The sequence below is a fragment of the Cynoglossus semilaevis genome, chromosome 1 (assembly GCF_000523025.1).
Source record: "Cynoglossus semilaevis isolate Cse_v1.0 chromosome 1, Cse_v1.0, whole genome shotgun sequence".
In the NCBI taxonomy this organism is placed as follows: Eukaryota; Metazoa; Chordata; class Actinopteri; order Pleuronectiformes; family Cynoglossidae; genus Cynoglossus; species Cynoglossus semilaevis.
In genome coordinates this window covers 27,699,300-27,710,213 of record NC_024307.1, presented here as the reverse complement: position 1 = coordinate 27,710,213, position 10,914 = coordinate 27,699,300, and the positions used below count along the sequence as shown (strand labels likewise).

The 10,914-nt window shown below is 38.6% G+C and overlaps 1 protein-coding gene across 2 annotated transcripts in view; it reads right to left on the bottom strand.

Moving 5' to 3' along the window:
* The window catches only part of LOC103388830 (cGMP-specific 3',5'-cyclic phosphodiesterase-like), a 20,234-nt gene extending 9,951 nt beyond the window's left edge, over window positions 1-10,283 (bottom strand). The window contains exons 1-5 of one of the 2 annotated variants that reach the window (XM_008324033.3): window positions 9,390-10,283; window positions 8,734-8,818; window positions 7,532-7,707; window positions 3,806-3,856; window positions 2,445-2,591 (exon numbers count right to left, since the gene is read on the bottom strand). In XM_008324033.3, the coding sequence (XP_008322255.1) occupies window positions 2,445-2,591; window positions 3,806-3,856; window positions 7,532-7,707; window positions 8,734-8,818; window positions 9,390-9,470 (540 nt within the window). In that variant the 5' untranslated portion in view covers window positions 9,471-10,283. Of the gene's footprint in view, window positions 1-2,444; window positions 2,592-3,796; window positions 3,857-7,531; window positions 7,708-8,733; window positions 8,819-9,389 lie in introns of both variants that reach the window. The other variant, XM_008324024.3, reaches the window with a different exon arrangement.
* Window positions 10,284-10,914: the final 631 nt, after the last annotated feature.

Sequence of the window (10,914 nt, the reverse complement as noted above, 5' to 3'; positions counted from 1 at the left end):
CAAAAACGCCAGGCCCGGCGGCGGCAGGAAGCCAATCACCTGGAATTAAAGCCTCCCTTCATGAGACCTCTCTCCGCAGGCACTCCTGAGGTCAGCCGCCAACACACAAGGACCTCTTCACACGGAGCGGGACGCTGCCAACGTGAGGTGAACCCTAGCGTTCGCCCAAGCGGGCGATATTTGCGGCGGGCGGTGAGCAGGGTTAACGTGGTGGCAGGGGTGACTGGCGGTGATGACGAAGGGAAGTTTGTGTGAGGTTTTAGAAAGAAGGGAGGTGTTTGAAAGTACCGTGTGTGTGTGTGTGTGTGGTCTCCTCCAAAGATGAGGGCTAATACACATACATTAACTCAGCTGTAAATGTATTTGCTCATCATTTGCGAGTCGTTCACACTCTCACCCAATGTTCCCTCTCAACTGTGCTCGTGCGCAAACGCGCACTGCTCAAACATTCTCAGCACACAAGAAAATCTGTGCAGCGCGTAAAATAAAATTCAACATAAACTGCGCTGTAGGTATTGAACTGATTAACTATTGAGCCGACAATGATGTTTCTCACTGAGTGCGAGCCAATGGTACGCTACGCAGCCAATCATACCGTTGACAGCGCTCGCATATGTACCCTGCCCATGCGCGCTGTGCAGGTTAGCTTGGTAACAACGGTGAAAAGACGTAATGCTAACCCCTTATCATGGCGAAACGATCTGGCGGTGACACGTCCACTCACCGAGTCAAAGTAAAAAAGAATTGCGGTTCTTTTGAGATGGAATGGCCGTAGGAGTAAGTGCAAACAGAAGAACAAGTAGTGGAGCTGGTTGAGATTTTTTTTTTGTTTTTAAAAAGAGTAAGAAAGGGTGGCGCTTTGGCCCAGAGCCAATGTCTCTGTCATTGGTGTGGAACTCCAGGGTTCACCTCCTGGACAAGATCGAATCCCAGTTAGGGTGGTTGGTATCTTCCAGTGGACTCACCACCTGCAGGAAGGTTTGGTACGGTGCAGTGTGATTTGGGTGGAGATTGCTGCCCCCGCAACCCGGTAACGGATAAGCGGATGAAAATGGATGGATGGATGGAGTAAGACAGGTCTACTTTGAAAAACAAAGTAGTAGTAACAAAACAGCAAGCGAGTTTGCCATCAACAGATATGAAAATTAAGGTAAAACTTAAGTTAGATTTTGTGCATTTTCTAGTGACATTAAGATTAAGATTTTTCATTAATGGATGTTTTAATGTTTACAAAGTGTAATGTCAGGTGCATATGTCTTATCCTTCCTCTAGGGCAAGACTCTCGCCAACACCACAACTGGACTTCACCTAGAGGCCAAATGCAGGACGCTGCACATCTGATGAACAGACAAGACTTTTGTCTTTTTCATTTTAAGAAAATGACTTATATTAAAAGTAAACTAATAAGATAAGATCCAAGGTGTGATACCAGTGTGAGGCCACAGCGTGTACTTCTGATGTTGATCACAGTGATCCTCCGTGTCTGCAGAGAGCTTGTGTCTATGCCCAGACACGTGAAAAATTAGAGTGGACATTGCCCACAACCCTCAAATAATCATTCTGCCTGTAAAATCTGACGCTGTAAAACACAATTACTATCAAAATCCTCCTCATCATAACACCACATTTGGCCTCACAGCCTAACGATGACACGCACCAACACGGACACACTGACATATATTGTCCTGGCTGCAGTAGAGACAGAATTCACTCGTCTTTTTCCATGACGTACCGTGAACCAGAGCAAAGTGATGCTGGTGTGTTGTGATGTTGTCAGCTGTAACTTTTTGTGGGTTTGGATGTTGCCATGATATGCCTCCAAAACAAAGGCCCTGAAGGTTGTTTTTTGGTAATGTAACCCAGACTTTGTCTGCACAAACACTCCCGAGTCTGTCAATCACGTTCCCTGTGCCAGGAAGAGTTCATCTTTACCCTTCTGCCCTCCGCGAGAGTTGATGACAGACACGTGCGACTCAAAGGATGAGAATAATTCTCCCGGATGGAGGTATTACCGCAATTCTGAGTGTAGTCTGACTGATTAATTCTGTGAGCAGCATTTCATTAGAACATTTCACTGACAGCTCTGTTGGAATGTTTACAAAAAGCATCAACTAATAAACACAGATGTTCAGTAAGAACTTGCTTGCTAGCAGCGGTAACAGATGTAGGCTAATAATAATAACAACATATTCAATACTTTTTCTAAGCAGTCATTTTGTGCTCAAGAATGCCAATGCTCTTAGCAGATCTTATTTGCGAGGCAAACAGGAAAACATCATTTAAAACTCCAGCTTCCACTGTATCAAAACTAAGGCTTATTGCCTCATTATGAATAAATTGTTACTTTTTGTTACTAAAGACAATTTAATACAAGATAACAGTAATAAGTCCTGTGCTCAGTATTATACCCGTAAAATTAGAATTTCCAATTTTTTTGTTCTTACCGTGTACTTCATCTGAAAGTTCTGCACCAGGTTAAGGTCCACAAACATTCGAATCGTGCCCAACGTTGTCTCAGTGTCTGACAGGTCAAAATCACTGAAGCTGAAATCCAGGAGTCGCAATGACTGGGCAGAAGGGACTGTGGATACCTATAAATCACACACAAAACACACAAATTAATGATAGAAAAAACATAGTGGCGCTGCAAACACAGAAGCATACACACACATATTAAATTGCATCATCGGCGTACGTATCACACATACTGTATATCAGGTTTTTTTGTTATGGTTATAAGTTTCTTAACCAAATAGTGATTAGGTCTGAGATATATCCAAAACCAAAAAAAAAAAATACTTGTTCTTGCTGGTGTTTACTGGTGCAAAACAAATAGAACAAAATTGATGCTAAAGCTTGCTTCTGAGAGCACTACACTGTGAAGTACTATATGCCATTACACTCTCTAAGGACATATGAAAATAATCGAGCTTGTGTCCTAGATACCAAGTTCATCTTTAGAGCCCAGGGGGGAGGCCACTTAATCAGGTTACTTTAGCCACTTTACCGCCAAAGGAGAATGGAACAAAACCTGCTGAGTGGATCATTTGGTGCCAGGCCTAACATCCCTCTGAAGCAGGACTTTGCTGATTGCACACAAACAGGATAATCACCAACATCACCAAAAACATGAAAAACGTGTATTATAACTGTTTCATGCCCCAACATGTGAGATTTTACAGGTGTTTTGAAATGGTGTTGACGCTAGCTGCTCGGTCACCCTACGAGCTGTGCAAAAACGTAAAGAGCTGAAGGTCCTGGAGATTTGGAGCTGTTTACATAACATACCTACGAAGGTTTGTTACAAAAGCATCCAAACGAATCTGCCATATTTTCTTCACAGCTTAGCTACTTGATAAATGTCAATGGTCCAATGGCAAAAATATAGCTGAAAAAACAAGGTTTTCATGCTAAATACTATAAAGGTAACTGATAAAAAATACAAAGTTGTTGGATTGTAATACTATGTTATTAGGGTGAATCAGCTATTAAAGGCTAACTGGAATCCAGTATAAATACAATTTAATATCACTGCAGCTGTTAATTATACATGAACAGGCTGCCTGGCCAATGAATGGCATGCAAAATATACACGTTGGACTGAGTAGGAGTAAGCTGCCTGTTCTGTTGCTGATTCAGCACGGTGTTGTGTTACAAGACCGCATCAAACGCACCGCTTCCTCTGACCCCCGAAGGTCAAGATGTGATTGTGTGCGTGATGGTGTGCTGAATAATTCATTTACCTTTGGTGTTAGTGAAGATGTGTGTATTTCTAAGCCAATGAATGTTAATTTACCGCGGTTACCTGGAGTTCCCGGGTTTCTTCCTCTGTGGCAGAGGCGTGGTACGACAGCACCTGCAACACATGGCACGTTAGGTCATTCGGAGGACGCAAATACAAAGAAACAGACATGCAGCGTTCAGTGCGACTAAATACATTAAATACACTAAATACTAAATTTCCTTAGATCATTTTTATTGTGAACTTTTCAAATAATTAGTCTCACTCATTAAAACCATGACAACTGTTTTTGTGGTTGTGTCTAAGACATCTCAGGATTTCATTTCTTTAATACTCTGAAAGTAAATCAGACAGTAGTGTTTATTTAAAATACTGCATGATAATTAATTAATCACTGATTAATTAAAATAGAAACCCTTTTTTAAAATTTGAAACCAAAAATTTACCAAACATTTATGGTCCAAAAAAATCCATCCATTAAATATTTATAAATGAAGTAACTTCTATATTTGGTCCTATTGACAAGGTTTACTGTATATGGTGCACTGTAGATAACAGAATAACATATAACATATATTATAGAATAACATAAGTATAACATAGGTAGGCAGACAAAATGTCCATCTGCTGGTAAAGCATGAGGCTATGGGGGTTAGCAAAGTTAGCATGGCCTAGCCTTGGTAAAGACTGCAAAAATAAAGAATTTCCCTTCTATTTCATTTTAACATTATTGGAGGAGAGTTCTGTGATATAAATTAATAAAAGTAATGTAATCACGTTTCATATGCGACACATATTAGTTGGAAGTGAAAAAGTCCACAAAAATCCCCACAGCTATTTTTAGCCTCTGCCGGCTGGCGGTAGTAGCTAGAGGCTCTGAGGCAGATGGGGCTAGAGTTTTTATCTATTTATTAAACATATTTCTTGGCCATAGTACCTCAGTGCTTTTGTAGATACCGCAGTATCCATAAACTGTTTGGAGCTCAGGCTAGAGACACGTCCTAGCTTTGTGCTACATGTCAGAAATGATGTGCATTTCTGGCGGGAAAAGTTTTTGATAATTTTCACAGATTTGTGGCTTCTTAATGCATACTTACTACCACCTGTAGGCCAGGAAATGGCAGCTGCATGATAAGGGTTCAACTTAACACGAAATAATCAAAGTTGTCAGGTCTGCTCTGCTCTTCCCTCCTGTTAGTCCCTCTCTAATTAGACCAACCACCTGCACTTCCTGCAGTTCCCCTGTGTTTTTCCTTTCCTTGTGATTACCTGATGTGCTCCATCTGTGTTCTGCCCTACCTGTGTGCACAAGTGGGAATGTATATATACACATATAAATACATATATTATCAATATTTATCTACATGTATGTATTTATAGATTTATATTATACCTATATTTATAGTACTTACATATGTGAATCCACATTTTCAATGCCCAAAATTTCATATGTATAATTATTTTATAATGTTTTTTAGTTGTTTTTTTTTGCTATATTTTGCGATTTCATATGTATAATTATTTTATAATGGTTTTTAGTTGTTTTTTTTTTGCTATATTTTGCAACATCGGGAGATTGGATTAACAAAAAAAAATCTGGGATGTACTGAGGGGAGCGAAAGGATATAGAGAGGGAACACTGTATATACATATACACAGATATATACTGTACATATACTTTGGATACTACTCCAAACTATTTAAAGTCAATGTTAAAGCTCAATGTTGTCGTAACCTGAGGGCTAATGTATAACATTAATAACTTACATAAGCCTGTTCAAAAATACTCAGGAGTATCAAACTCGTTTTCATATCAGCAATACAATACGGCTTGAAGGGCTAATTATTTTATAATGTTTTTGCATTGGGCCTCCGGGCCTTGAGTTTGACACATTTGCTCTAACATTATAAACCTGTGATCAGTGCCAGCTCTACCTGGAATCCATGTGTGAAGTGACAGTGGAGGCGAGTGACAGATGCAGGTGAGGGAACATGTCACCTCTGACACACTTAGGCCGACTGCCCCACGCTAGAACTGCAAGAGTGCACAGTGTGTAGTCAAGTGTGTTCGTGTGTGTAACCTGAGGCGTGTTAATAGAGTTGTGGGCATGCATGTGTGTGGGTTACATTATTAAGCCTCGAGGGCCGTCACATACTGTAGCAGAAAAAAAAACGTGTCAACGTGGATGGAAAGAAAAAAAAAAATTCCATCTGTCTCTACCCATCACCATCTTTAACCCGCCCACAGACAACAACCTCACACGCTGTCATGCACCTACTTCTTCATATACTCCTCTGCTATTAAAGAGTTGAGTTGTAGTATTTCATCTACAATTGGCTGTAAGTTGTAGTATTTCATCTACAATTGGCTATAATAATTACCTGATTTTTTTTTTTAGATCAGGTGACAATTTGACTCATTTTTAGGGGCGTGACAAACGACTATGTCCGCCGACATTTGGTCAGATAATTCTGGTGACTGGTTCTTAAGTTATTATGACCACGAATGGCAAAATAGGTCATTAGAAATCTTTAAGAAGAAAAGATTGTTCATGCTGTCATTTAAGTTTTGTTCAAAACAATATGTGCTACAGTGCGCTACATTAGTGATGTACTTTTGAGGATCTGAAAATGTTACTTAAATAAGGCGGTTTCTACAAAGTGGACCAAAAGCTGGAGCAGTAGAAATAAGTTTTAAAGAATTTTTTTTTGCTGTAATACTGCTGTTTTTTGTGTAAATATAGAGGCAAACAACCTTTCAAAATCACATTCATACATGTGATCACTTTAGAGTAGTGGCTTTGCCATGTGTCAATTACAATTTTAGCTGTGAAGTTTTTTTTATATTATTTGAATTCATTTCCATTTTTTTTTTCAATTATTAAAATGCTTTAGCTCAGGGGTGTCAAATATAGGGCGCACGGGCCAAAATCAGCCCACTAGGGAGTACACTCCGGTCCGCTTGATAAATTTTTCAAAGTGAAAAAATACACAAACACTTCATGTTGGTGATATTTTTTCAAATAATATTTCATTAAATATAAATATTTTCTGATATACTTCTTTGCATGAAAACATCTGGGAAAAACATGGACTAATTGTTATTTATAGGTAATTATGTCATAATTGTACTGGGCTGGCCCAACTGACATCTAATCATGCTGTATGTGACGGTGAAACCAAATGAGTTTAACANTGCTGCTTTAGCGGGTCATTTTAAAATGAGCAAAAATATCAGTAGTAGCTGTTTGCAATATTTATTTTTTTTTATTTTTTTTTTTATGAACTTTATTGATCCCAGACTGCACTTTGGAGGTGTCAAGTATGTGGTTCCTTTGTTTTCTGTTTTTTAAGTATTTAGCATTCAACAACATGATCTTTTTTAAAACAAAAAAAAAAAACAACAAAACAAATTTTTCATATTGAACACTGGACACTGATGTGAGTGTCTCATATGAGTTTAGGAGGTCTTTAAGCTGAATTCATATTGAACACTGGACACTGATGTGTCTCATATGAGTTTAGGGTTTCTTTAAGCTGAAGGGCAAGAGAACTAACCACTCTTCCACCGTGTGTTCACAATGTAAAATGTTTTCTTTGGTGTTCCAGCTGCTGTTGCCAAGAAATATTGGCATCAAGCTCAATGTCATTATAGTATTTACTGACCAAATCATTTTTTTAAAATGCAGTCATAATCCTAGCTTTCATTTTAGATTAAGTGAGTCTCTGGTGCTGGATTCTGTGTGTCTGTACATGAGTGTACAAAAAAAAAAGAAGAAAATCTCTGACCTCTAGTGTAACTTCCTGCTTTGCCATGGCTCTCTCCACAGTCTCGTACATCTGTGTATTCTGGATGCCAAGACCGCAGAAGATGGCGAACGCCTCCAAGAACTGCTCGTCGTTTCTGTTGAAGGCCTTCACGCTGCCCGATGCTTCATCCATCTTGTTCGCCAACTGACACACACCTATGAGGAGACAGGAAAAAAAACAGTTGCGGTGTCAGTTACGTCATTTTTCATGGATGTGGACATCCCAATAAACTTCACGCCACATAAACTGGAACAAATTGTATTTTTAGCAGGCAGACATACACAAACCCTGCACGGGACGCATTGACTTTGTCCAACACTGCATGAACTCACCATAAATGCGGGGGAACGAGGATGTGAAAATATACTCAGACTTTGTGAATCCTGCGTTACGTCATTCAAAGACTGTATAGTGGGTTTTTTTTTTTGGTTTTTTTTAATGCTTTTTGTATGAGATAAATAAAAACCTTTGTCTCACAAGGACAAGGGGACAGGAGACTGAGGTGAGAGGAGCATTGGAGCGGTAATGAATGGAGGTGTTTTGATGTAAGCTCATCAGTGGGGCTCTTCAAGGCTTGGATTGCCAGCCCTGTTTGATCAGTGAGGGCCATGCATGGTCATTGGGTGTATTCATAGCCTGCTAATAGAGCTCCTATCAGCTAATTATGCCTGCGATAATCAGTGTGATGGATGAAATGGAGGGACCCTTCATGGACGGATGAAAGTGTTTTCAGCGTTGTGTATGAAAAACGTAATGCTCTACGGATTCTTTAAAGGCTGAGGTACATTTTTCCCCATTAAAAGAAAAAGTAAAACTTTTAGTTAGTGATCAGATAAAGCAAAAGAAATTCCAAATACTTATAAATATTCTTGAATGGCAATTGTATGTTTTTTGGGGATGGCGATGACCTCATAGAACAGACACCAAATACGAATTACAGCAGTTATTTCAATTTAAAGGTTAAATCTGCATTTTCATGTACTGACATTTACATGTACCTCCTTAAGTTGTTTAACAGTGAGTGGTATGTTTAAAAATCAAACATTTGACCAAAAATGCATAGCTTTTATAATTAAAGCTCTTGTTACGATCTGGTAGCTTTGTCACAAGGTAAAAATAGCTACAACATGTTCGGAGATTTAAAACTTTTAATTTAAAAAGTTGAAGGGAATGTCTTGTACCTATGACCTTGTCCTTCTTCCCGTTCCTGATGGGCGTGCAGAGCAAACTTTTTATCTGGTTGCTGGTGTGATCTGGGTTTTCACTCTGAGGAGAAGAAGTGAGAGTAAATTATTTGTCATCGTGACACAGCACACCACTGCACACAAAGACATGTGTCCTCTGCTTTTAACCAATCACTAAAATGAACAGTGGGCAGCTCTAAGGGAGCGGTGTGTGGAGATGGTGCCTTGCTCAGAGCACCTCAGTGGTAACTTGGCAGCTGGTGGACTCTAAAAACCTGAAACCTACCCAAGCAGGTCCCAAGTCTGCTTCCTTAACCACCAAGCCACAACTGCCCCAGAGAATGGTGATGAACTCCCATATTTTTGTAGAAATTGAGCCGCAGCTTATATTCAGATTTTAGAAACTCATATACTCATGAATGCATGTGGTCAATAAAAAGTCATGCCATACATATCATAATAAAAAAATAAAAACAAAAAAATAAAAGTATAAGTTAATCTGATTTATATATGTAAATATTATTATATATGTATATATATAAATATATATTTATATATTTATATATATATATATATATATAGTATATATAAGGATAGTATATATAAGGATTAAAAACCTTATATATAAATATAAAAATGCACAGTATACTGACTGTCCAGGGGAATCGTTGGTCCTTGGTGACGTCTGCAATGTTGAGAGGCTGCATGGTGTTTTTGACATACTGGGCGTACATGTAGTTGATCTGACTGACGTCACACTCTCTGAAAAGAAACAGCAACAAAAGAAAAACACACACAAAAAATGATTTGATTGGTTGGAGATTTTAGATGTTGAGAAACACAAAATACGATAGGCCTCGAAACATTTGTGATTTTTTTTTTCGGATGTTTGTAAGGCTTGCGATGATTGATTTTACTAAAAGTTTTTTACCAGAGTGATAAGCCTCTATCTACTTTGAGACAGTTGGACCAGGGACCAGGTAATGGGACGATTATCTCATTAAAGATCTCAGGTCTTGGTCACTCTTTCATCAGTGTCTTCAGTAGGACGAGGATGTGTGTGTGAGCTAGCTGACTGATGTGACAGGTGCTGCTCTAAGTGCTCGATTCAGTTCAGACCATTTGGGTCACTGTTTTGTCTTCACGTCCTTATCTGCATCTCTATACACAACGGACAGCTGTTTCCTGTGGAAAAAGATCAGATAAACCCACAGTCCGGCACCTGCCCGGCAGCTAACGGCAAACGCCCGCAATCAAAAGCAGCTGGTCATCACCGTGGAGCCGTGAGCTGTGGATACAAAAACCTGCTGACAGTTCAAAAGGCTACCTTTCCTTCCCAATGTTTTACTGATCAAATGGTCGTATCTGAATGAAACTCAGCCGCACGGCACAGATTGACCACATGGCCAGACAGACCAAGACGAGCGTGTACAGTCACTAGAGTGTCACTAATGAACTGTCTTCATCTGCATTGCTTTGGACAACGAAACATAATAACCTGACTTCTGACTGACGATAAAAGAGAGCTTATAATATATTTAATATATTTATAGTTACTATTATTACTATTATATATGTATTTAATATTGTTATTATTTATTAGTCATATATTTAATCTCAACATTGAATCTATTATATATGTATTTAATATTGTTATTTATTAATCATATATTTAATCTCAACATTGAATATATTTGCATGTAATATTGCATGATTATGCATTATTATTATTATATATTGATATCATATATTGAATAATTATTTTTCTTAGAATTATTTTTCAATATTTATTAATTTCTTATTTGAGTGACATTGTCACTGCAGGACAAATACTGGTTAATTATTCCTCATTTTCACTTATAGTACTGATCAACTTTTGGTATTTGGTATCTGGTATTTTCAATATGCAGTCTATTAGTAACACTTGTTTTGTGGGTAAGTGTCACTATAAAAAGCCTCCTGAGGGTCCAGCCAGATCTAAACTCGCCTCAATGCACACAAATATACACACTTTGTAATTACACAAAGTTTCTGAAGCTTTGTTCAAGGAACCTAAAATCTGTTTCCTGCACCACTGACTTACAAACAACAAAATCATTACATTCGTGTAGGACTGTAAGCTCCCAGTCAATTGGTCAATAGACCAAAATCTGATTGGTCGATTCTTTGGCGTATTGA